At 52.7% G+C, this 27,544-nt stretch overlaps 2 protein-coding genes across 2 annotated transcripts; both read right to left on the reverse strand.

The window, feature by feature from the left end:
- Nucleotides 1-922: 922 nt before the first annotated feature.
- TMEM101 (transmembrane protein 101) lies at nt 923-2,839 on the reverse strand. Its single transcript, XM_034070186.1, has 4 exons — nt 2,709-2,839; nt 1,803-1,983; nt 1,589-1,735; nt 923-1,352 (listed from the first exon to the last, which is right to left on the reverse strand). Exons 1-4 carry the CDS (start codon nt 2,837-2,839, stop codon nt 1,044-1,046), a joined length of 768 nt encoding a protein of 255 aa, XP_033926077.1. The 3' UTR covers nt 923-1,043.
- Nucleotides 2,840-4,137: 1,298 nt separating this feature from the next.
- On the reverse strand, nt 4,138-8,978 carry LSM12 (LSM12 homolog). The gene is made up of 5 exons (XM_034070161.1): nt 8,834-8,978; nt 6,657-6,790; nt 5,188-5,297; nt 4,987-5,113; nt 4,138-4,323 (listed from the first exon to the last, which is right to left on the reverse strand). The coding sequence occupies exons 1-5, from the start codon at nt 8,952-8,954 to the stop codon at nt 4,225-4,227; spliced, it is 591 nt and encodes a 196-aa protein (XP_033926052.1). The 5' UTR covers nt 8,955-8,978; the 3' UTR covers nt 4,138-4,224.
- Between the last annotated feature and the right edge of the window lie 18,566 nt (nt 8,979-27,544).

The raw sequence follows: 27,544 nt of genomic DNA on the forward strand, positions 1-27,544 counted from the left end.
GGATACAGGACACAACCATAGCACAGGGATACAGGGATACAGGATACAACCATAGCACAGGGATACAGGGATACAGGGATACAGGATACAACCATAGCACAGGGATACAGGGATACAGGACACAACCATAGCACAGGGATACAGGGATACAGGGATACAGGACACAAGCATAGTACAGGGATACAGGGATACAGGACACAACCATAGCACAGGGATAAAGGGATACAGGGATACAGGGCCGTGGGATGCAGCACCCACATGGATGCCATGACCGCGCACAGCCCATGGGATCCGGCACCGCACAACCAGGCTGAGGACACACGGACCCCGCTCCCTGTGTTGTGACCCGGGGGGGGGGGGCACCCCCCGCCCCACATCCCCCCCCGGCACCGATGGCCCCAAACCCGGGGGGGGGGGATCAGGATGTGGTGCCCCCCCCCATAGCCAAGCGCTTCCTGCCCCATTCCCACCGGGAACAGCAAACAGCTGCTTCCAAAGGTCACCGGATGGCTCAGCCCGGGTAGCGGATGGGGGGGGGGTCTGGATGCGGCCCCCCCATGGCCCCCCCGCCCTAGAGCAAACAGGATCCTGACGCTTCCCTGCGCTTTATGGCCCCCCCCATTCCTGTTCCTATGGGCCCTGTTTGATTTTCCACTGCTCCGGGGGGGGGGCACCGGACACAGCCCCCCCCCTTCTGGAACCTTCTGTGCCATAGAGCAGGCAGCGGAACCCAGCCCAGGACCTCCCCCCCCCCCCCCCGGCCTCAGTTTCCCCTCTGCTGCCCCCAAACCTACCCCCAAACCCCAAACTGCCCCTCCCCCCCCCCCCCCCCCATCAACCACAACGACCCCAGGGCAATGGAAAAGCTCCTTGATCACCACTAAAAACACCGGGGGGGGGGGGGGGGGGGCTCAGCCCCACAGCAGCCGGAGCCCCCCCCGGCACCTCCCCCCCATCCATGGGCACGGATGGGGTATTCCCAACCAGGATCAACCCCAATGGGGGGGGGGGGGGGGATGGGGTTAAAGGGGTCGACCCCCCCCTCATCCGTCGGTGGCGAGGATGACGGCGGCGCCGAAGATGCCGACGCTCTGGCCCAGGAGCCGCATGTGGGTCCAGAACTCGACGCCGCGGCCGCGGTGCCAGTAGCCGAGGTTGCCGTCGACGAGCAGGGTGAGGGGGGGCAGCAGCACCGCCAGCGCCTGCGCCGCCGCCCGCACGCGGCAGCCGGACAGGAACGCCAGCGCCAGGAGCCCGTGCGCCACGAACAGAGCCTGCAGCGCCAGCTCCCCCCCCGGCACCTGCGCCAGGTGGGCCTGGCGCTCCTCGGGGCTGTGCTGCAGCGAGAAGGCCTGCACGTGGCAATGCCGCGGTCACCGCATGGCGCAGCCGGTGCCATTGCATCCATAGGGAGGGATGCTCCAGGCGACGCCGGGGATAGGGTCCCCCCAATGGAACCGGGCGGGATTGGATGCACCGGGAGGAGGTGTTGGTGATGGGGGTGCGGAGCGCTCACCCCGGAGCCCATGGGTGGGAATGGGGTTCCCCATCCCTGGCAGTGCCAATGGCACCGGTGCCAAACCCGTACCTGGCACATGAGGTAGATGCCGAGGAACACCTGTCCCGTGGCCTGGAGCGCGCGGCTGCGCGGGCGCTGCCGGTACCGCTCCCCGGCGCCGCTGGCCACGATGAGGAAGCCGCCAATGATGGCGATGGTGCGGGAGAGCATCCGGACCTGCGTGGGGACGCGGTCACGGTGGGGCCGGGCTATGGGGCGCGATGGGGTGGGATGGGGGGGTCACCTTTAACCAGGCCCCGTAGTGGCCGTGGCCGCCCACGTGCGCCGCGTACGTGGCCACCGCGAGCTGCAGCGCGGCACCGAGCGCAAACCAGCGGCGCTTGACCCCGAAGGACATGAAGCTGGCGCAGAGCACGGCCACCGCCAGGTCCACGTACAGGTAGGGCACTGGGATGTCCGGCTTCCTGCGGGCAACAGGCGGGCGTCAGCACAGCGGAACATGGCATCACCCACAGGCATCATCCCAATGCCCCACAGACATCACCCCATAGCACCCCATGGCATCACCCACAGTGCCCCATGGCATCACCCACAGCGACCCATGGCATCACCCATAGCACCCCATGGCATCACCACAGTGCCCCATGGCATCACCCACAGTGCCCCATGGCATCACCCACAGCGACCCATGGCATCACCCATAGCACCCCATGGCATCACCACAGTGCCCCATGGCATCACCCATAGCGCCCCATGGCATCACCCATAGCACCCCATGGCATCACCCGCAGTGCCACATGGCATCACCCCACAGGGCCCCATGGAATCACCCTATAGTGCCCCAGAGGCATCACCCGCAGTGCCCCATGGCATCACCCCACAGGGCCCCATGGAATCACCCCATAGTGCCCCAGAAGCATCACCACAGTGCCCCATGGCATCACCCACAGTGCCCCATGGCATCACCTCAGTGCTCCACAGACATCACCCCACAGGCATCACCCATAGCACCCCATGGCATCACCCCCAGCCCCCTATGGCATCACCCCACAGGCATCACCCCCACCCCACCCTCACCCCATTGCCAGGCTCCATCCGCCCCCCCCCGTCGGCCCTTCCCCGAACACCCAACGGGCCCCACTCCCTGCCCCGCCCCCCCCCTCCCCCCCCCCGCCCCTCCCCCCCTGACCGCCGCCGCTCCGCGCGCTCGGCCCCGAGCAGGAGCGCGCTCAGGCAGTGCCAGAACGGGAGCCGCGCCAGGAGCCCCGCGCCCGCCGCCGGCAGCAGCCGCAGCGCGCGCCCGCGCCAGCCGGGCGCCATGGCGGGACCGGAGCCCCGCCCACCCCGGAGCGCGCGCGCGCGCGCGCCGAGGACACGCCCACCCCCCGACGGAGCCACGCCCCCATGCGGGAAACCGCCCTGCTACTGAAACCACGCCCCCCCCCCCCCGCCCCCTCTGGAACCACGCCCCCTCTGGAACCACGCCCCCTCCGGAACCACGCCCCCTCCGGAACCACGCCCCCTATGGAACCACGCCCCCCTCCGGAACCACGCACTGCGACTGAAACCACACCACACCGCCCCCCGCCAAGACCACGCCCCCATGCGGAACCACGCCCCCCATCAAACCACGCCCCCTCCATAAGCCCGCCCTGCAACTGAAACCACCCCCCCTACGGAACCCCGCCCCCGAGACTGAAACCACGCCCCCTCCAGAACTCCGCCCCCTCTAGGAACCCGCCCCCGGAACCAGCGAGCGCCGCGGCCACGCCCCCCCAACGGAACCCCGCCCCCTGCGGAGCCCCTCCCCCCTACTGAAGCCACGCCCCCTCCGGAACCCTGTCCACTCATAAACCCCTTCCCCTCCACGTAGGCTCCACCCCTCAGCGGAAGCCACGCCCCCATTTAACACCCCACCATGAACCCACGCCCCCTTCTGTAACCCTACACCTTGAGGAAGCCCCGCCCCCTCCCCGCAGGCCCCGCCCCTCGGCCCACACACGGTGATGGTTAAAAAACGTTCGCGTTTATTTTGTCCGTTTTGGTCGTTTTTTTCTTCTAAACAAGACTAAAAAATTTTCTTTTTTTTCCTTTTTTTTCTCCTTTTTTCTTTTTTTTCTTTGTTTTTTTTTTCTTTAGTTTTTCTTTTTTGTTTGTTTTTTTTTTTACCCTTTTTTTGTTCAGTTTTCACTCGTCCCCAGGCAGGGCTTGAACTGGGGGGGGGGGGGGAGGGGTCGGGGGGGCATTGAACCAAAACACCCCAAAATGAACCCAAAAGAGGGGTGGGAATCATGGCAAAACCCAAAAAACTGGGAAAACTCCGGGAAATAAGGGGAACCCCCCAAGGGGGAGGGGGGAGGGGATTTCCTGCCATGATCCTGCGGGAGAAGATTCCGGGATCACTTTAATGTATCCTCATATAGAGCTTTAAAGGGGAGAATTCCCTCCGGGAATTGCAGCCCTGCCCTGTGCAAACTGGATTCCAACCGGACAGCGCCGGTTTGGGGGGGGAAGGGAAAAGGGGGACCCCCCCTTTGGAAAAGCAAAGGGGGGACTGGGAATCCTGGGAGGAGAAGGGTGGTAAAGGCAACGGGAATGAAGCTGGGGGGGGGGGGGGGGGGGGGCTCTGCTCTCGGGTGCTGGGAATGGGATGAGCTCCCCCGGGAATCACAACGGGAAAACAAAGTGGGATCCATGATGGGGTCTCAGGAGGACAATGGGGTCTCCTTCTGTGGCTGCGGCGCTTGGGAACGCTGCTGCTGCAGCACCTTCTGGCTCTCCACGTCCCGGAAGTGCTTCTCCACCTGCAGCGGGAGCAACGGCACCAACGGGGTGGGAACGGGGCATGGATGGGATGGGAACAGGGGATGGAGAGGATGGGAACGGGGGATGGATGGGATGGGAACGGGGGATGGATGGGATGGGAACGGGGGATGGATGGGATGGGAACGGGGGATGGAGAGGATGGGAACGGGGGATGGATGGGATGGGAACGGGGGATGGATGGGATGGGAACGGGGGATGGATGGGAACGGGGGATGGATGGGATGGGAACGGGGGATGGAGAGGATGGGAACGGGGGATGGAGAGGATGGGAACAGGGGATGGAGAGGATGGGAACAGGGGGTCCGGGATGGAGCAGATGGGAACAGGGGGTGAGGGATGGATGGGAAGAGGGATCAGAGATGGAGGGGAACAGGGGTCAAGGATGCACGGGAAGGGGATCAGGGATGCACAGGAAGGGGGCTCAGGGATGCACTGGAATAGGGATCAGGGATGGATAGGAATGGGGCTCAGGGATGGATGGGAATGGGGCTCATGAATGGATGGGAATGGGGCTCATGGATGGATGGGAATGGGCCTCAGGGATGGACGGGAATGGGGCTCATGGATGGATGGGAATGGGCCTCAGGGATGGACGGGAATGGGGCTCATGGGTGCAGGATGTTCCGTGCCCCCCTACTCACGATCTTGCGCACGTGGCTCAGGGCACTGCCCTCCTTCCCTTTGCAGTTCTCCACCTGGTACGGGGGGGCAATGACCACTTCCTCCATGACCACGATGTTCTTGTCCTGCCATTTACAGTCCTTGATGCTGCGGGACGGGAACAGGATCCGGGATCAGCTCCGGGCTCCCGGGCTCCGGGATACAGGGAATGCCGCACTCACGTCTTGTGGATGGTCTGGAACAGCTGCTGCCCCTCCAGGGAGACGCCGGCGCTGATGGCATAGGCCTGGCTCAGCTTCTCCTCCTTCTCCGTCCGCGCTTTGGTGGCGAGCTGGGATGGGGACAGCATTCCATGGGCACGGCATTCCCATGGGGACAGCATTCCCATGGGGACAGCATTCCCATGGGAATCCCCCCCCCATCCCATCCGGGTGTCCCCCCCATGGAGTGCTCCTGGATCCCGGGATCAGGTCTGTCAATGGGATGGGCTCTCGGCAGGCACCAAGCCTCCAACTTCCGGTATTCCCAATTCATGGATCCACAGCTTCATCCCGAAGGCACTGGGGCTAGTGCGAGCCCCCGCGTGCCAGCAGCATGGATGAGCTCCCCATCCATGGGATGATGGGAAAGGCACCGAGCAGCATTCCTGCCCCTTCCACACATCCCTATGGATGGATCGCGCTGTGTCCCGGGCAGGGCTGGGCATTCCCATGTCCAACGGCTCCATTCCCAGCTCCATTCCCAGCTGCCAGAGCCTGATCCCAGCGATCCCGGCAGGCTCCGCACGCAGGAGGGGGGAGACCCCAGAGCCCCGTTCCCAACACTGGGAATGGGAAGGGATCCCCTCCACAGGGAGGAGGGGAAGCAGCTCCCAGCCTGGCTCCAGGGCTCAGCACCAGCTCCATATGGGATATGGATCCCGTTGCCCACATCAGACTGATCCCAATGACGATCCCTGAGGAACACCACCCATCGCTGAGCTCCATATGGGATATGGATCCCATTGCCCACATCAGACTGATCCCAATGACGATCCCTGAGGAACACCACCCATCACTGAGCTCCATTTGGGATATGGATCCCATTGCCCACATCAGACTGATCCCAATGATGATCCCTGAGGAACACTGCCCATCAGTGGGATACGGAGCCATTGCCCACATCAGACTGATCCCAACAGCGATCCCTGAGGAACACCACCCATCACTGAGCTCCATCTGGGATATGGATCCCATTGTCCACATTAGACTGATCCCAGTGATGATCCCTGAGGAACACCGTCCTCAGAGCTCCATATGGGATATGGATCCCATTGCCCACATCAGACTGATCCTAACAGTGATCCCTGAGGAACACTGTCCTCACTGAGCTCCATATGGGATATGGATCCCATTGCCCACATCAGACTGATCCCAATGATGACCCCTGAGGAACACCGTCCTCACTGAGCTCCATTTGGGATACAGATCCCATTGCCCACATCAGACTGATCCTAACAGTGATCCCTGAGGAACACCACCCATCACTGAGCTCCATATGGGATACAGATCCCATTGCCCCCATCAGACTGATCCCAATGATGACCCCTGCGGCACACTGCCCATCACCGTGACACAGATCCCATTGCCCCAGCCGAGCCCACGGACGCTCCCTGCGCTGCAGCATTCCCAGCGTCGGGAATGCCGCTCACCTTGCTGACGTTGAGGGAGGCCAGCGGGGGGGGGGTGTCGCTGCGGTCGCTCAGGATCTCCACCTCGGACACGTACTGCAGGTTCACCAGCAGGATGTCCGCGTGGTTTGGCTTCCCGCTGGACGAGGGGCATTCTGGGGGGGGGGGGGTTAAGGAATTCCCATCCCTATGGACACAGCCCAACCCCCTCCATCCGATTCCCATCCCTATGGACACCCCCCCCTGCATCCGATTCCCATCCCTATGGACACAGCACAACCCCCCCCATCCAATTCCCATCCCTATGGACACAGCCCAACCCCCCCCATCCGATTCCCATCCCTATGGACACAGCCCAACCCCCCCCATCCGATTCCCATCCCTATGGACACAGCCCAACCCCCCCCATCCGATTCCCTGCCTGGAATACCGGGAATTGCATCCCAAGAAAGCAGTGGGAAGCCAACCCCAGCTCCTGATCCCTGGAAAAGCCTGGAATGGTTCAGGGATGGAAAGGAGCTTCCCTGGAGCCCATCCCTTGGGAGCAGGGTGGATCCCAGGCAGGAGCCATGGGGCCAGCCTGGTCCCCTGTGGGCTCCCCTCAAACCCCTGCCCTATGGCAGCCAGCCCTATAAGCAGCCTATGGGGTGACCCACAGCCTCTCCATAGGGGACCCCACTCCCCTCTGTTAATGGCATTGCAGCATCACTATGGGGTGCCCCACACACGGCCCCGCTCTGTCCCCCCCCTATAAGGGACCCTAGGGTTCCTCCATAACCCCACACAGGGCTCCCCAATGCCCCCCAAACCTGCCCTATCCAGTGCCCCACTGCCCCCATAGCCCCACACAGGGCTCCCCATTGACCCCCCCAAACCTGCCCTATCCAGTGCCCCACTGCCCCCATAGCCCCACACAGGGCTCCCCATTGACCCCCCCAAACCTGCCCTATCCAGTGCCCCACTGCCCCCATAGCCCCACAGAGGCCTCCCCCCCCCCCCAACCCCCTTCATAGACTGTACCTTCCCCATAACCCCTGCCTACCCAGTGTCCCACTGCCCCCATAGCCCCACAACAGAGCCCTCAAACCCCTCCTATGCAGGACCCCATTCCCTCCCCACAACCATACAAGGGCTCCCCACTGTCCCCATAACCCCTGCCTACCCAGCGCCCCACTGCCTGCCCCACTGTGCCCCATAGCCCCCAGTCGGGGCTCACCCCCCCCACAGCACTATGGGCACCGCACTGCGGCCCCCCCAACACAGCGCCTTCCCCCCCATCTCTCCATGAGCCCATCCCCCCCACAGACCCCATAACCCCACAGGCCCCACAGCCTCTGTCATCCCCACACCCCCCACAGACCCCATCCCCCCCACAGGCCCCATTACCCCCATAGGCTCCACAGGCCCCATCCCCTCCACATGCCCCACAGACCCCACAGGCCCCACAAGCCCCCCCAGCCACCCACAAGCCCCACACCCCCCACAGGCCCCATTACCCCCACAAGCCCCATCCCCCCCACAAGCCCCACACCCCCCACAGGCCTCACACCCCCCACAGGCTCCATCACCCCCATAGGCCCCATTACCCCCACAAACCCCACACGCCCCACAGGCCCCATTACCCCCACAAGCCCCATCCCCCCCACAAGCCCCACACCCCCCACAGGCCTCACACCCCCCACAGGCTCCATCAGCCCCATAGGTCCCATAACCCCCACAGACCCCGCAGGCCCCACAAGCCCCATAGGCCCCATTACCCCCACAAACCCCACAAGCCCCACACCCCCCACAGGCCCCATTACCCCAACAAGCCCCATCCCCCCCACAGGCCTCACACCCCCCACAGGCCCCATTACCCCCACAAGCCCCACACCCCCATAGACCCCACAGACCCCATAGACCCCACAGCCCCACATCCCCCACAGGCCCCATAGACCCCACAGGCCCCATAGACCCCACAGGCCCCATAGACCCCACAGGCCTCACACCCCCCACAGGCCCCATTACCCCCACAAGCCCCACACCCCCACAGACCCCATAGACCCCACAGACCCCATAGACCCCACAGCCCCCACAGCCCCACATCCCCCACAGGCCACATAGACCCCACAGGCCCCATAGACCCCACAGACCCCACAGGCCCCATAGACCCCACAGACCCCATAGACCCCACAGACCCCCCAGCCCCCATAGGATACTGATGGCCAGCATCTTGCTGGGGTAGTCGAAGGCCACGACCTCCCCCTGCAGCCGCTGCTCTTGGCACGTGCGGCAGGACACGAGACTGCCCACGCTGAAGAACTCGCCCGGCGCCGCCATCTTGTCTCCCCCTCGGCCAGGCGCGGCGGGGGCGGGGCCGATGACGTCACCGCGCACGACGGACGTACGCTGCCGCGGGGGGTGATGGGGGCTGTAGGCGGGAGGAGGGAACCGGAGTTGCCACGGGAACGGCGGGGGCGGGGCCGTGACGTCACCACGCACGACGGACGTACGCTGCCGCGGGGGGTGATGGGGGCTGTAGGCGGGAGGAGGGAACCGGAGTTGCCACGGGAACGGCGGGGGCGGGGCCGATGACGTCACCGCGCACGACGGACGTACGCTGCCGCGGGGGGTGATGGGGGCTGTAGGCGGGAGGAGGGAACCGGCGTTGCCGCGGGAACGGCGGGGGCGGGGCCGATGACGTCACAGCGCACGGCGCACGTGCCTGCCGCGGGGGGTGATGGGGGCTGTAGGCGGGAGGAGGGAACCGGCGTTGCCACGGGAACGGGGGGGGGCAAGCGGAGGGACCGGATGAAACGGGGGGGGGGACCCCATAGAGACCCATAGGGACCGATAGGGACCCATAGAGACCCATAGGGACCCATAGAGACCCATAGGGACGTATAGAGACCCATAGAGAACCAGGGACGTATAGAGACCCATAGAGACCCATAGGGACCGATAGGGACCCATAGAGACCCATAGGGACCCATAGAGACCCATAGGGACGTATAGAGACCCATAGAGACCCATAGGGACGTATAGAGACCCATAGGGACGTATAGAGACCCATAGAGCCCCATAGGGACCGATAGGGACCCATAGAGACCCATAGGGATCTATAGAGACCCATAGGGACCTGTAGGGACCTACAGAGACCCATAGGGACCTGCAGGGACCTATAGAGGCGCATATGGACCCATAGAGACCTGTAGGGACCTATAGAGAGAGACCCATAGGGACCTATAGAGACCCATAGAGACCTGCAGGGACCTATAAAGATCCATAGGAACCTCTATGGACCCACAGAAGATGCATGTATAGACCCCATAACTCATTACAGCTATAAAGTAGATATGCTTTTATTCAGCGCTGAGGTGCATGGGGATGGCTCCTCCAGAGCATGCACACCTCAGGGGTGTTGTCCCTTTACATCCAAGCAGGGCTGCAGCAGCACCAGTATCCCCTCCTGGCCAGAGTGACTTCAGAAGTGTTACAACTGGGCAACAAGAGGTTAGAAACAGCCTAAACCAGGTTAGAAATAGGCAAGAGCAGCTTAAAACAGGACAGAAATGACCATAAGTATTTAAGGAGTAACCAAAATCAGCTTAAAACTAGTAAGGAATGGGCAGAATAAGATGGAAAAGCCTCTCCATTGTTTACAATTAGCCAAAAAAAGGGTTAGAAATGGACAAGAGTAAGATAAAAATGACCATAAGGGAGTTAAAACAAGTTAGGAAAGGACAAAACCAGGTTAGAAATGGGTAAGAAAGGGGTAAGAAATGGACCAAAATGGCTTGGAAATAGCCGGAATGGCTTCAAAAGAGTTAGAACTGGGTAACAGGAGATTAGAAATAGCCTAAATAAGGTTAGAAATAGGCAAGAGCAGCTTAAAACAGGACAGAAATGACCATAAACATTTAGGAAGTAACCAAAACCAGTTTAAAACTAGTAAGGAATGGGCAGAATAAAAATCCTGTCTTAAATTTCTCTTCAGATCTGAATGGGAAGTGAACACCTGAACTCCTTGTAGGGTGACATTAATGTGGAATAAACAGTACAGGGGTATTAGGAACTGCCCATTCATATGGTGTGTGCCTTGCTGAGGGTTGTGTTTATGGAACCACTCTTCCAAAGTCTCCCAGAACTGACCAGAATCATAAAGTCTCCAAGAGGATTTACTGAATCCCACACAAATGAAGTGGTTGTGGTTGTGTCTTATGCACAGAACATTCATTTGATAGAATGTTTCTGGGGCTGGGTGAGGAAGAAGACCAAGACCAAGACCAAGACCAAGACCAAGACCAAGACCTAACCCTAACCCTAACCCTAACCCTAACCCTAACCCTAACCCTAACCACGACACCAGCTAACAGAGGGAACAAAACCCCATCCCAACACTGCAATCACACCTCACTCTGTGGGTCCTGCGGATAGAACTAGGATTTCCCATTGCTCTCAGGTGCCCCCTTAAGGCACTAAGGGCATTAGTAAGCCTTAATGACCCTAAACAGCCTCACCTGTGCACCAGACTACACCCAGGAGCCCTATTTAAACCCAGCTCTGGGCCTCAGGTCTTTCTTAGAGCTTCGTCGGAGGAATGCTGGTTTTCAGCCCTGTCCCTGCCTGTGAAGATTCTTAATCCGGACTTTAGACTGACCGCCTGGTTTAACCTTCTCTATGATTATAGAGCAGCTTGGCAATTGCTAGACCTGATGGTGGTTTGCGGACTGGATTGCTGCTTGTTCTCAAGCCTGATAGACTCCAGGCTGGACTTGGCTGCTGCTGGACCTTCTCTTCTTGGGTACCTTGAACTTGGGCCTAGGCTGGCAGAGGTCTCTTCTCCTGCTGTGGGAGCCCAGAGGTGGCCTGGTCTGCTCTTGTTTCCTAAGGGCTGTGGAGATCCCTGCAAGGTTTGTGGGCAGTGTGGAGGACATGGCTCTGAGGGCATCGCAACAGTGCCAGCTGTATGCCAGTCACTCCTCATTTTCTCACCCCTATAGGACCCATATCACCCAGATCTCCATTTACCCCCTATAGGACCCAAAGTACCCACAACTCAATTTTCCCCCCTATAGGACCCAGAATCCCATTTACTCCCCTATAGCACGCATAGCACCCAGAATCCCATTTACTCTCTAGGTCCTATAGGGGTGTAGAGGGGATCTGGTTCCTATAACGGCGGAGATCAGGGTCTGGGTTCTATGGGTTCTATGGTTGTTATAGGGGCGTGCATGCGATCCTGGGTGCTATGGGTGCTATAGGGGTTAAATGAGGGTCTGGTTGCGATGGGTGCTATAGCGGGTTAAATGGGGTCTGGATGCTAGGCGTGCTATAGGGGGTAAATGAAGGTGTTTGTGCTATGGGTGCTATAGGTGTGTATATGGGGTCTGGGTGCTATTTGGGTGTAAATGGGGGTAAAGAGAGCAGGCTGTGACTTATCAGGCTCCTTCTGCGCCAGCTGGTTGCTTGCTCCTCCCCTGCCCCAGGGCATTGAGGGAGGGGTTGTGGGTGGGTTAGGGGTATATGAAGCCCATTCACTGCAGAGCTCCTTTAGTGCCTGGCTTTCATTGGGGTAAGTGTTGTCCTGTTGTTTGGGGTTTGTGGCCTTAGAGCTTTATGGTTTCTTTCTGTTGCCGTTTCCTGGTTTTGGTTTAGTTCTTTGGAGTGGTATTGTCTGAATGGAGACCCTCAGGGCATGTCAAGACTTACTAGTGCTGCATTAATAAGTATCTTTGTGTAAAGTTCTTGTTGTTGTTTTAGTCTTGGTTTCTCTGTTATCTTTGGTGGTGGTGATGAGCTTCAGTGGAACTCTGTGGCTGTTCTCAGGAGGAGGAGTTGTGGCAGAGGTCACCTTTGGTCAAGGTTAGGGTTAGGGTTAGGCTTAGGTTTAGGGTTATGGTTAGGGTTAGGGTTATGTACCATTGCTGTGTTCTTGTGCAGATGAAGAAGAGGAATGTGGGTACTGAAGGAATATGGCAGTGAGGTGACAAGAGGTTTTGCTGGAGGATGGCTTTGGACCTCTGCCCCTCTGAAAGCTCAGGTACAAGTCTGGGCTTGGGGAGGGCTCAGGCAGAGCTGTAAGGTGGGTGTGGGAGAAAGGTTCTTCAAGAAGTGGTCTCTTTGGGCAGGGGAAGGGAGCAGGTTGCTGTTGAGTTGGAGCTTTTCTGACTTCCCTAAGCTAAAACCTCATCTATACTTGTGCTCAGCCTTTGGGTCAATTGTCTTTTGGGGCATGGCTCCGTGTTGCCTTTGCAGCTCTGTTGTCTGCGTCCATTGTCCCAGAGCTGACTCTGTGAGCCCCACTTGTTAATGAATGGCAGGTGGCTGAAGCAGCAGCTGGATGCGATAAGGCTTGAACTAACACAAGGTACTATTGGATTGTGTTTTCCCGGTGAGGTTCAGGCCCGGATGCAGCTGACAGAAATGTGGGCATTGAGCAGCTAAGGTCCTGAAGCAGGAGCTGGGTATAGCATAGGGCAGGTGCTCTATGAGCCATGTCTCAATATGCACGTGTTCCCCCTTTATGCACTATAAAAACTACTCAGGAGGACTCGAGTCTTGGCTGTTAGTTTAAATGCAGAACTGGACTTTGGTGTGTTTGTTTCAATGGAGAACTGGAATTTGCAGTGTTGGTTTCAGTGGAGGACTGGACTATGTGTTGGCTCTGCTGGCGGCAGCCGAGGGCAGGCACTGCATTGTTTGGATGCTGTCATGGTTTGAGCATGTTTTGAGGGTGTTTTTGTTCAAGGTTTTTTCCAGCCAGGTGGAGGAGGGGAGGCCGGGAGGAAGGAGAGACAGGACACCTGACCCAGGCTAGCCAATGAGGTATTCCATACCATAGCACGTGATGCCCAGGATGCATACTGGGAAAGAGAAGGCTGGAGGGTAGAGCTGGGGAGAAAAATGGAGGAGGGTGCACATGGTGCTCAGCCGGGCAGGGTGGAGTGAGTTACGGGTCGGTGGCTGGTGAGGTGTTGTATTCTTTTCACTTGCTGTTTGCTGTATCATTATTATTTGTAGTGGTAATGGCAGTAGTGATTTGTGTTGTGCCTTAGCAATTAAACTGTTCTTACCTCAATCCGTGGGGGCTACATTCTTTGGATTCTCCTTCCTAACTCTCCGGGAGTTGGGGGACTTGGTTTAAACCACGACACTTACACACACCTACAGCAATTTGGCATATCATGATTGGATACTTGTCCTGAAGACCCTTAGTGACTAACATAGAATTGGTTAAGCACAGGTGTGAGAACTTGACCTCGAACGCTTGCCAACAGTCCACAGTTCTCATCACTCAGTGAATTACAGCTTCTTCTTATCTTGCTTGCTTAGGCTTCCTCGGGCCTCCCATGGCCTTGCTGTATCCCTCGGAGTTATTCAGACCTCATGTACCAAATATCCATTCTCCTGTGAGAACTGTCTCCACATCTTCCCCTTTTTAGTTTTACTAAAAGTTTTTTACAATTTGGGATGTTTGCTCTATCACTGCTGGACTTGTGGAACATAACAACCCACTGCTCTAGGCAGCATTATTTCAGTAAGATTAGTCTGATTTGAAGTCACTAGAACCTTTATAACATGTGGCATACCAGTGAATCCTACACACCATGTAACAGGATGGAATAATGGGGATTTAACAGATGTGCTCAGTATACTTGTCCATTACCCATGGTCACACATAATAGAACAGATATTACAAAGATTTTACACAGATTTCTACCATTGCTGTTTCTTTATGTTGTTCTGCGGCTTTGTACATTTTGCTGGCAGTCAGTACGGTCCTGTTGATAGCTGTACACAGCTGGGCCTACCCTTTTTCTCCTGGATGGCTCTCTGATAACAGCGGAGGCCATCCCTCACATCAAGGTCTGGCATGACATGTGTCTCCACCGCTCTACACCTGCTGGTTGCAGCCAGCAGCGAAGCTAAGGGTTCTTCTTCGTGGCAAACACAGAGGCCAACCCAGTCTTGCCCTTGACTGTGGTAGCAGGCATTTGGTCAATCTCAGTCCTTGCACCTTGTTGTCAATGCAGAGTTTCACCTGCTTAACCCAGTAACAAGTCACTACTACAGCAAAGCACACACAGATTTACATGAGCAGAGTAACTATCACAGAGTGCATCAGCATGTTGAAGATGCTGATGACAGCAAGTGACTAACCAAAGAAATTCCTTACAGTGGATTTCTCCCACCCTCTTAATTTGTTCCATTACCTGCTTTGTAACAGTACCATCATATTAGAATCTTTCTAGATTTTGCCTTAGCATTTTCTAGCATCTGCTGCAAATTTGCATTCTTTAACACCTCTTTTACAAGTGACAAATCCATACAATACAAGGTATTGTTTCTTGTTAGCAACTGGCTAGTAAATACAGGTGGTTTTATACACAAAATCACAACCTCTAATAATAGCTACTTTACAAGCATACATATTCAAGCTGTTACTTTTCAGTTGCCCCCAAGTGATGTTTTACAATCATTCGTTTCTCTCTATCTCATTCTGCCTGGGGTATTCACGGTCAGCTCCTGTAGCTGATGCATTGAGTTCTTCCACTCGTCTGTCCAGCTCATGGCAAAGCTTGACAAACTTTGCAGGCAGCTGCCGTGGACCTGTAGGTAGGAGGACAGAAATATATCCCTTCCTCTGGGTTATCAGTTCTGGAGAAGTAGACAGGTTAAAGTGACTCCTTAAAGCAGAAGCATCTGATGTAAAGGGGATGTGAAACAGCTGCAGAAACAGACTGCACAGTGTTAACAGTCAAAGGGGTTTGCTCCATCATTACACTCCCCCCCTTTTCTTTTTTTTCTGTCGCACAAGCAGAATCAAAAGCAATACTTCCTGACCCCTATGGCTCAGACCACATTGTAACATTATAAGGGGGGTTTCCTTGAAACCTTTATATTTGATCAGCCTGTCAGTGTCCCAAGAAAGACGAGACCCTTGTGTCCGACCAGCCTGTCTGCATCCCATTGTGGGAACCATACTGAACAGCCCACTGTATCGGAGGGTGATTCAACCAACCTATTCAGGGACCCACACTGCCAGCATCGCTGAATCAAATCCCTTATGTGCTGTTGATAGTACACTGGCTGGAGAACAAGCTTGAAGCAATACACAACAAAACTACAGTCGCTAATAACAGCCAGAGTGAGTTATCATTACCCTTTTTTTTTCTTTTTTTCAAAGTCTCTCCCCCTGCTTTGCACAACTGAAACCACAGCCTATGGGCAGCAGCCTTCTCAGCAGCAGCAACAAATACCTGCCGCACTTTTGCATTAACACTTTCTTGCCCGAAATGTTAAACTGCTACCGGTTAAACCTTTTACATGAACCTGACAACAAAAAAATACACAGAACACTGTCTGCCCTCATCACACACACACACACATATATGGGATCCCACAAGCACACTGCACACAACTACAATATTTGAAACACAAAATCCAGACAATCATTGTTCCCACTACACAGTCCCACATGCAGAGCATGGCACAAGGACCCTGTAAAGACTATCAGGAAACCAGCTCCAAGAAGCATCATCACAGTGCGAGGCGGCAGGCTCAACCTTAGCGGGTGCCCCGCAGAGGCTCTGCCTCCCTCACATCACATGAGGCTTGGGCTTTTATACTGACCAAAATGCACACTCGTTCCGACACAGGTGGCCAGCCTACGTTGGAAGAAGTTGCCAGCAGTATCTATAAAGGTTTGCAAGGGTTGATAGAAACATGGACATACTTATATTTACCAACTTCTAGTACATGAGTATCACAGGAGTTGTATTTGGGGTTCCAACTCTATGGTCTGACACATTCTGCCCGTTACCCCTGATAAGAACATACAAGAGACCTTCCCATCTCGGGTGGGAAGCACACACACCACAGGAAACTGTGCAATACATCCACATCCCCCACCCATCTCACTTCTCCCTTTACAGCTACCCATTTATCATGAGGATATGGGGGATATAAATCAGGCTTCTATTCCGGATGAATAGGCTCCAGGTCAAGAGCACCATCCAGGTCAGCATCAGCATTATTAGGCATCTCAGGAGCAGCAACAGCAAACTGATGAACGTGCACAGGCTCCTTCTCGGGGTCAATAGGGTCTGAGTCGAAAGGATCATCTTCATCCCCGACATCAATCTTCGCTGCAGCAGCGGCAACCAGCGGAGGTTCGGGGGGGGGGGGGCACGCTGATCTCCATGATCTCATTTTTTTGTTACTTTAGCATCTCTAAAACAGTTCTCCAAATGACTGACAAACTTTTCACAGCTTCATTGCCTTTCGTGGCTGCATTCCACAGCTTAACTCCTGCCCCATTCCACAAGGATATCTCAAATCCGGTAGACTCATAAATCTCTGGGTAACGTGTCTTCGACCATTTCAACATTAACTTTAGGTCTGTCTCTTTAAGGGTTGCTCCCTTCACCTTAGGAAGGACTGAAAACATCCATAAATCAGGGACTTCTTCCTTAGTAATTTTCTCCCAAGTCTCGAGATTAAAAGCTTCACCGACTCCCACAATTCTTCCCCTATCTTACGCCATTGATCTTTGGAGAATAACTGTCCAGTATTTTCTAACAACCCCCTTCGTCAGCACCAAAATAAAAAGTCCACAAGTTCCTGTCGGGGTATCGAGTACCCTGTTTTCTTCGCTACGCATAGCACTCCTTCTGTCGTAGCCTTTTCTATCGCTGATACAGCGAAACCCATCCCGAAACAGACCGCAGTCTGCCTGACTCACCGGTCAGCCGTGGCCACGTAATTTGACCTCTTTTCCTGCCTCTCTCGGGCAGCCTGCCTCTCTCGGGCAGCCTGCCTCTCTCGGGCAGCCGGGATCTCCACCTTCTCTCGTCCACGGTCTCTCTCTCTCCTGGTATCACGTCGGTGTCACCAAAATGCCGCGGCCAGGTGGAGGGGAGAAAACACCGATACGATATAGGTTCACAAAATGCTCCGTTTATTGATTACAAGGCTGCTCTTAATATACTGTCTTACACACGATCACGCATTACTTGATTGGCTGCTTCACTTTGCCCACGAGGGATACACGCTCCCCTTTACCTCTCCTGATTGGTTTCACACCTTCGCTTCAGCTTAGCATTACATCATGCTTCTGCAATTACTGGCATCCTGTTATTGCATTCCTGGTTTGCTGATCTTGACACTTCTTCTTCTTTTAACCTGGGGTCATAAGTTCACTTTCTCACAGCTTGCTGTAGGCCTGTTCAAGCGCCCATGCTCGACCCCCAACAGTATGGGTTGTTTCTGTACCACTATGATGTTTTTCTCCCAGACTATAACTTGTTGTACTTGTTGTCTGAACTGAAAAAGGAGAGGGTGAGGGTGGATGGGACTGGCCATTGATGTTGTACTTGTATGGGTTGTTTCTGTACCCCTATGATGTTTTCCTCCCTGATTATAACTTGTTATAATTGTTGCCTTAAAAAGGGAGAGGGTGAGTGTGGATGGGATGGACTATTGATCTTGTATGGGTTGATTCTGTACCCCTATAATGTTTCCCTCCCTGACTATAACTTGTTATAATTGTTGCCTTAACTGAAAACGGAGTGGCCGGGGGTGGATGGGAGGGACTATTGATCTTGTACTTGTATGGGTTGTTTCTGTACCCCTATGATGTTTTCCTGCCTGATTATAAATGTTATAATTGTTGCCTTAAAAAGGGAGAGGGTGAGTGTGGATGGGATGGACTATTGATCTTGTGCTTGTATAGGTTGTTTCTGTACCCCTATGATTTTTTCCTCCCTGACTGTAACTTGTTATAATTGTTGTGTTAATTGAAAAAGGAGAGGGTGAGGGTGGATGGGATGGACTATTGATCTTGTACTTGTATTGGTTGTTTCTGTACCCCTATGATTTTTTCCTCCCTGACTGTAACTTGTTGTAATTGTAGTGTTAATTGAAAAAGGAGAGGGTGAGGGTGGATGGGATGGACTATTGATCTTGTATGTGTTGTTTCTGTACCCCTATGATGTTTTCCTCCCTGACTGTAACTTGTTATATTTGTTGTGTTAACTGAAAAAGAGGGTGAGGGTGGATGGGATGGACTATTGATCTTGTATGGGTTGTTTCTGTATCCCTATGATGTTTTCCTCCCTGACTGTAACTTGTTATGATTGTTGTGTTAATTGAAAAAGGAGAGGGTGAGGGTGGATGGGATGGAATATTGATCTTGTACTTGTATTGGTTGTTTCTGTACCCCTATGATTTTTTCCTCCCTGACTGTAACTTGTTGTAATTGTTGTGTTAATTGAAAAAGGAGAGGGTGAGGGTGGATGGGATGGACTATTGATCTTGTATGGGTTGTTTCTGTATCTCTATGATGTTTTCCTCCCTGACTGTAACTTGTTATAATTGTTGCCTTATCTGAAAAAGGACAGGGTGGGGGTGGATTGGATGGACTATTGATCTTGTATGGGTTGTTTATGTACCCCTATGATGTTTTCCTCCCTGACTGTAACTTGTTGTAATTGTTGTGTTAATTGAAAAAGGATAGGGTGAGGGTGGATGGCATGGACTATTGATCTTGTATGGGTTGTTTCTGTACCCCTATGATGTTTTCCTCCCTGACTGTAACTTGTTGTAATTGTTGTGTTAATTGAAAAAGGACAGGGTGGGGGTGGATTGGATGGACTATTGATCTTGTATGGGTTGTTTCTGTACCCCTATGATGTTTTCCTCCCTGACTGTAACTTGTTATGATTGTTGCCTTAAAAAGGGAGAGGGTGAGTGTGGATGGGATGGACTATTGATCTTGTATAGGTTGTTTCTGTACCCCTATGATGTTTTCCTCCCTGACTGTAATTTGTTATGATTGTTGTGTTAATTGAAAAAGGAGAGGGTGAGGGTGGATGGGATGGACTATTGATCTTGTATGGGTTGTTTCTGTACCCCTATGATGTTTTGGCAGGTAAGTCAATTTTCCAGGTAAGTCAATTTTCCAGGTAAGTCAATGCTAGATGATAGATGGGTACATGATCGATGGTAGATGATAGATGATGACAGTTGGGTACATGATAGATGGCAGATGATAGATGGCAGTTGAGAGATGGCAGATGAGACATGATAGATGACAGCAAGGCAAGGCAAATTAGGCGCTAGGTAGATCCGTTCCGGGTCGCCGCTAGGGCTAGGGTCGTCATTAGGGTTAGGGTACACTCTTCCTGACATCGTTAGGGTGCACTCTTCCCGACATTAGGGTTAGGGTACCCACTTTCCGACATTAGGGTTAGGGTGCACTCTTCCCGACATTAGGGTTAGGGTGCACTCAATCTGACATTATGGCTGGGGTGCACTCTTCCCAACATTAGGGTTAGGGTACCCACTTTCCGACATTAGGTTTAGGGTGCACTCTTCCCGACATTAGGGTTAGGGTACCCACTTTCTGACATTAGAGTTAGGGTGCACTCTTCCCGACATTAGGGTTAGGGTGCACTCAATCTGACATTATGGCTGGGGTGCACTCTTCCCGACATTAGGGTTAGGGTACCCACTTTCCGACATTAGGGTTAGGGTGCACTCTTCCCGACATTAGGGTTAGGGTACCCCCTTTCCGACATTAGGGTTAGGGTGCACTCTTCCCGACATTAGGGTTAGGGTGCACTCAATCTGATATTATGGCTGGGGTGCACTCTTCCCGACATTAGGGTTAGGGTACCCACTTTCCGACATTAGGGTTAGGGTGCACTCTTCCCGCCATTAGGGTTAGGGTGCACTCAATCTGACATTATGGCTGGGTTAGGGTTAGGGTTAGGGTTAGGGTTAGGGTTAGGGTTATGTACCATTGCTGTGTTCTTGTGCAGATGAAGAAGAGGAATGTGGGTACTGAAGGAATATGGCAGTGAGGTGAGAAGAGGTTTTGCTGGAGGATGGCTTTGGACCTCTGCCCCTCTGAAAGCTCAGGTACAAGTCTGGGCTTGGGGAGGGCTCAGGCAGAGCTGTAAGGTGGGTGTGGGAGAAAGGTTCTTCAAGAAGTGGTCTCTTTGGGCAGGGGAAGGGAGCAGGTTGCTGTTGAGTTGGAGCTTTTCTGACTTCCCTAAGCTAAAGCCTCATCTATACTTGTGCTCAGCCTTTGGGTCAATTGTCTTTTGGGGCATGGCTCCGTGTTGCCTTTGCAGCTCTGTTGTCTGCGTCCATTGTCCCAGAGCTGACTCTGTGAGCCCCACTTGTTAATGAATGGCAGGTGGCTGAAGCAGCAGCTGGATGCGATAAGGCTTGAACTAACCCAAGGTACTATTGGATTGTGTTTTCCCGGTGAGGTTCAGGCCGGGATGCAGCTGACAGAAATGTGGGCATTGAGCAGCTAAGGTCCTGAAGCAGGAGCTGGGTATAGCATAGGGCAGGTGCTCTATGAGCCATGTCTCAATATGCACGTGTTCCCCCTTTATGCACTATAAAAACTACTCAGGAGGACTCGAGTCTTGGCTGTTAGTTTAAATGCAGAACTGGACTTTGGTGTGTTTGTTTCAATGGAGAACTGGAATTTGCAGTGTTGGTTTCAGTGGAGGACTGGACTATGTGTTGGCTCTGCTGGCGGCAGCCGAGGGCAGGCACTGCATTGTTTGGATGCTGTCATGGTTTGAGCATGTTTTGAGGGTGTTTTTGTTCAAGGTTTTTTCCAGCCAGGTGGAGGAGGGGAGGCCGGGAGGAAGGAGAGACAGGACACCTGACCCAGGCTAGCCAATGAGGTATTCCATACCATAGCACGTGATGCCCAGGATGCATACTGGGAAAGAGAAGGCTGGAGGGTAGAGCTGGGGAGAAAAATGGAGGAGGGTGCACATGGTGCTCAGCCGGGCAGGGTGGAGTGAGTTACGGGTCGGTGGCTGGTGAGGTGTTGTATTCTTTTCACTTGCTGTTTGCTGTATCATTATTATTTGTAGTGGTAATGGCAGTAGTGATTTGTGTTGTGCCTTAGCAATTAAACTGTTCTTACCTCAATCCGTGGGGGCTACATTCTTTGGATTCTCCTTCCTAACTCTCCGGGAGTTGGGGGACTTGGTTTAAACCACGACACTTACACACACCTACAGCAATTTGGCATATCATGATTGGATACTTGTCCTGAAGACCCTTAGTGACTAACATAGAATTGGTTAAGCACAGGTGTGAGAACTTGACCTCGAACGCTTGCCAACAGTCCACAGTTCTCATCACTCAGTGAATTACAGCTTCTTCTTATCTTGCTTGCTTAGGCTTCCTCGGGCCTCCCATGGCCTTGCTGTATCCCTCGGAGTTATTCAGACCTCATGTACCAAATATCCATTCTCCTGTGAGAACTGTCTCCACATCTTCCCCTTTTTAGTTTTACTAAAAGTTTTTTACAATTTGGGATGTTTGCTCTATCACTGCTGGACTTGTGGAACATAACAACCCACTGCTCTAGGCAGCATTATTTCAGTAAGATTAGTCTGATTTGAAGTCACTAGAACCTTTATAACATGTGGCATACCAGTGAATCCTACACACCATGTAACAGGATGGAATAATGGGGATTTAACAGATGTGCTCAGTATACTTGTCCATTACCCATGGTCACACATAATAGAACAGATATTACAAAGATTTTACACAGATTTCTACCATTGCTGTTTCTTTATGTTGTTCTGCGGCTTTGTACATTTTGCTGGCAGTCAGTACGGTCCTGTTGATAGCTGTACACAGCTGGGCCTACCCTTTTTCTCCTGGATGGCTCTCTGATAACAGCGGAGGCCATCCCTCACATCAAGGTCTGGCATGACATGTGTCTCCACCGCTCTACACCTGCTGGTTGCAGCCAGCAGCGAAGCTAAGGGTTCTTCTTCGTGGCAAACACAGAGGCCAACCCAGTCTTGCCCTTGACTGTGGTAGCAGGCATTTGGTCAATCTCAGTCCTTGCACCTTGTTGTCAATGCAGAGTTTCACCTGCTTAACCCAGTAACAAGTCACTACTACAGCAAAGCACACACAGATTTACATGAGCAGAGTAACTATCACAGAGTGCATCAGCATGTTGAAGATGCTGATGACAGCAAGTGACTAACCAAAGAAATTCCTTACAGTGGATTTCTCCCACCCTCTTAATTTGTTCCATTACCTGCTTTGTAACAGTACCATCATATTAGAATCTTTCTAGATTTTGCCTTAGCATTTTCTAGCATCTGCTGCAAATTTGCATTCTTTAACACCTCTTTTACAAGTGACAAATCCATACAATACAAGGTATTGTTTCTTGTTAGCAACTGGCTAGTAAATACAGGTGGTTTTATACACAAAATCACAACCTCTAATAATAGCTACTTTACAAGCATACATATTCAAGCTGTTACTTTTCAGTTGCCCCCAAGTGATGTTTTACAATCATTCGTTTCTCTCTATCTCATTCTGCCTGGGGTATTCACGGTCAGCTCCTGTAGCTGATGCATTGAGTTCTTCCACTCGTCTGTCCAGCTCATGGCAAAGCTTGACAAACTTTGCAGGCAGCTGCCATGGAGCTGTAGGTAGGAGGACAGAAATATATCCCTTCCTCTGGGTTATCAGTTCTGGAGAAGTAGACAGGTTAAAGTGACTCCTTAAAGCAGAAGCATCTGATGTAAAGGGGATGTGAAACAGCTGCAGAAACAGACTGCACAGTGTTAACAGTCAAAGGGGTTTGCTCCATCATTACACTCCCCCCCTTTTCTTTTTTTTCTGTCGCACAAGCAGAATCAAAAGCAATACTTCCTGACCCCTATGGCTCAGACCACATTGTAACATTATAAGGGGGGTTTCCTTGAAACCTTTATATTTGATCAGCCTGTCAGTGTCCCAAGAAAGACGAGACCCTTGTGTCCGACCAGCCTGTCTGCATCCCATTGTGGGAACCATACTGAACAGCCCACTGTATCGGAGGGTGATTCAACCAACCTATTCAGGGACCCACACTGCCAGCATCGCTGAATCAAATCCCTTATGTGCTGTTGATAGTACACTGGCTGGAGAACAAGCTTGAAGCAATACACAACAAAACTACAGTCGCTAATAACAGCCAGAGTGAGTTATCATTACCCTTTTTTTTTCTTTTTTTCAAAGTCTCTCCCCCTGCTTTGCACAACTGAAACCACAGCCTATGGGCAGCAGCCTTCTCAGCAGCAGCAACAAATACCTGCCGCACTTTTGCATTAACACTTTCTTGCCCGAAATGTTAAACTGCTACCGGTTAAACCTTTTACATGAACCTGACAACAAAAAAATACACAGAACACTGTCTGCCCTCATCACACACACACACACATATATGGGATCCCACAAGCACACTGCACACAACTACAATATTTGAAACACAAAATCCAGACAATCATTGTTCCCACTACACAGTCCCACATGCAGAGCATGGCACAAGGACCCTGTAAAGACTATCAGGAAACCAGCTCCAAGAAGCATCATCACAGTGCGAGGCGGCAGGCTCAACCTTAGCGGGTGCCCCGCAGAGGCTCTGCCTCCCTCACATCACATGAGGCTTGGGCTTTTATACTGACCAAAATGCACACTCGTTCCGACACAGGTGGCCAGCCTACGTTGGAAGAAGTTGCCAGCAGTATCTATAAAGGTTTGCAAGGGTTGATAGAAACATGGACATACTTATATTTACCAACTTCTAGTACATGAGTATCACAGGAGTTGTATTTGGGGTTCCAACTCTATGGTCTGACACATTCTGCCCGTTACCCCTGATAAGAACATACAAGAGACCTTCCCATCTCGGGTGGGAAGCACACACACCACAGGAAACTGTGCAATACATCCACATCCCCCACCCATCTCACTTCTCCCTTTACAGCTACCCATTTATCATGAGGATATGGGGGATATAAATCAGGCTTCTATTCCGGATGAATAGGCTCCAGGTCAAGAGCACCATCCAGGTCAGCATCAGCATTATTAGGCATCTCAGGAGCAGCAACAGCAAACTGATGAACGTGCACAGGCTCCTTCTCGGGGTCAATAGGGTCTGAGTCGAAAGGATCATCTTCATCCCCGACATCAATCTTCGCTGCAGCAGCGGCAACCAGCGGAGGTTCGGGGGGGGGGGGGCACGCTGATCTCCATGATCTCATTTTTTTGTTACTTTAGCATCTCTAAAACAGTTCTCCAAATGACTGACAAACTTTTCACAGCTTCATTGCCTTTCGTGGCTGCATTCCACAGCTTAACTCCTGCCCCATTCCACAAGGATATCTCAAATCCGGTAGACTCATAAATCTCTGGGTAACGTGTCTTCGACCATTTCAACATTAACTTTAGGTCTGTCTCTTTAAGGGTTGCTCCCTTCACCTTAGGAAGGACTGAAAACATCCATAAATCAGGGACTTCTTCCTTAGTAATTTTCTCCCAAGTCTCGAGATTAAAAGCTTCACCGACTCCCACAATTCTTCCCCTATCTTACGCCATTGATCTTTGGAGAATAACTGTCCAGTATTTTCTAACAACCCCCTTCGTCAGCACCAAAATAAAAAGTCCACAAGTTCCTGTCGGGGTATCGAGTACCCTGTTTTCTTCGCTACGCATAGCACTCCTTCTGTCGTAGCCTTTTCTATCGCTGATACAGCGAAACCCATCCCGAAACAGACCGCAGTCTGCCTGACTCACCGGTCAGCCGTGGCCACGTAATTTGACCTCTTTTCCTGCCTCTCTCGGGCAGCCTGCCTCTCTCGGGCAGCCTGCCTCTCTCGGGCAGCCGGGATCTCCACCTTCTCTCGTCCACGGTCTCTCTCTCTCCTGGTATCACGTCGGTGTCACCAAAATGCCGCGGCCAGGTGGAGGGGAGAAAACACCGATACGATATAGGTTCACAAAATGCTCCGTTTATTGATTACAAGGCTGCTCTTAATATACTGTCTTACACACGATCACGCATTACTTGATTGGCTGCTTCACTTTGCCCACGAGGGATACACGCTCCCCTTTACCTCTCCTGATTGGTTTCACACCTTCGCTTCAGCTTAGCATTACATCATGCTTCTGCAATTACTGGCATCCTGTTATTGCATTCCTGGTTTGCTGATCTTGACACTTCTTCTTCTTTTAACCTGGGGTCATAAGTTCACTTTCTCACAGCTTGCTGTAGGCCTGTTCAAGCGCCCATGCTCGACCCCCAACAGTATGGGTTGTTTCTGTACCACTATGATGTTTTTCTCCCAGACTATAACTTGTACTTGTTGTCTGAACTGAAAAAGGAGAGGGTGAGGGTGGATGGGACTGGCCATTGATGTTGTACTTGTATGGGTTGTTTCTGTACCCCTATGATGTTTTCCTCCCTGATTATAACTTGTTATAATTGTTGCCTTAAAAAGGGAGAGGGTGAGTGTGGATGGGATGGACTATTGATCTTGTATGGGTTGATTCTGTACCCCTATAATGTTTCCCTCCCTGACTATAACTTGTTATAATTGTTGCCTTAACTGAAAACGGAGTGGCCGGGGGTGGATGGGAGGGACTATTGATCTTGTACTTGTATGGGTTGTTTCTGTACCCCTATGATGTTTTCCTGCCTGATTATAAATGTTATAATTGTTGCCTTAAAAAGGGAGAGGGTGAGTGTGGATGGGATGGACTATTGATCTTGTGCTTGTATAGGTTGTTTCTGTACCCCTATGATTTTTTCCTCCCTGACTGTAACTTGTTATAATTGTTGTGTTAATTGAAAAAGGAGAGGGTGAGGGTGGATGGGATGGACTATTGATCTTGTACTTGTATTGGTTGTTTCTGTACCCCTATGATTTTTTCCTCCCTGACTGTAACTTGTTGTAATTGTAGTGTTAATTGAAAAAGGAGAGGGTGAGGGTGGATGGGATGGACTATTGATCTTGTATGTGTTGTTTCTGTACCCCTATGATGTTTTCCTCCCTGACTGTAACTTGTTATATTTGTTGTGTTAACTGAAAAAGAGGGTGAGGGTTAGGGTTAGGGTTAGGGTTAGGGTTAGGGTTAGGGTTAGGGTTAGGGTTAGGGTTAGGGTTAGGGTTAGGGTTAGGGTTAGGGTTAGGGTTAGGGTTAGGGTTAGGGTTAGGGTTAGGGTTAGGGTTAGGGTTAGGGTTAGGGTTAGGGTTAGGGTTAGGGTTAGGGTTAGGGTTAGGGTTAGGGTTAGGGTTAGGGTTAGGGTTTAGGGTTAGGGTTAGGGTTAGGGTTAGGGTTAGGGTTAGGGTTAGGGTTAGGGTTAGGGTTAGGGTTAGGGGTTAGGGTTAGGGTTAGGGTTAGGGTTAGGGTTAGGGTTAGGGGTTAGGGTTAGGGTTAGGGTTAGGGTTAGGGTTAGGGTTAGGGTTAGGGTTAGGGTTAGGGTTAGGGTTAGGGTTAGGGTTAGGGTTAGGGTTAGGGTTAGGGTTAGGGTTAGGGTTAGGGTTAGGGTTAGGGTTAGGGTTAGGGATTAGGGTTAGGGTTAGGGTTAGGGTTAGGGTTAGGGTTAGGGTTAGGGTTAGGGTTAGGGTTAGGGTTAGGGTTAGGGTTAGGGTTAGGGTTAGGGTTAGGGTTAGGGTTAGGGTTAGGGTTAGGGTTAGGGTTAGGGTTAGGGTTAGGGTTAGGGTTAGGGTTAGGGTTAGGGTTAGGGTTAGGGTTAGGGTTAGGGTTAGGGTTAGGGTTAGGGTTAGGGTTAGGGGTTAGGGGTTAGGGTTAGGGTTAGGGTTAGGGTTAGGGTTAGGGTTAGGGTTAGGGTTAGGGTTAGGGTTAGGGTTAGGGTTAGGGTTAGGGTTAGGGTTAGGGTTAGGGTTAGGGTTAGGGTTAGGGTTAGGGTTAGGGTTAGGGTTAGGGTTAGGGTTAGGGTTAGGGTTAGGGTTAGGGTTAGGGTTAGGGTTAGGGTTAGGGTTAGGGTTAGGGTTAGGGTTAGGGTTAGGGTTAGGGTTAGGGTTAGGGTTAGGGTTAGGGTTAGGGTTAGGGTTAGGGTTAGGGTTAGGGTT

The sequence above is a fragment of the Melopsittacus undulatus genome, chromosome 17, assembly GCF_012275295.1.
Source record: "Melopsittacus undulatus isolate bMelUnd1 chromosome 17, bMelUnd1.mat.Z, whole genome shotgun sequence".
Classification (NCBI taxonomy): Eukaryota; Metazoa; Chordata; class Aves; order Psittaciformes; family Psittaculidae; genus Melopsittacus; species Melopsittacus undulatus.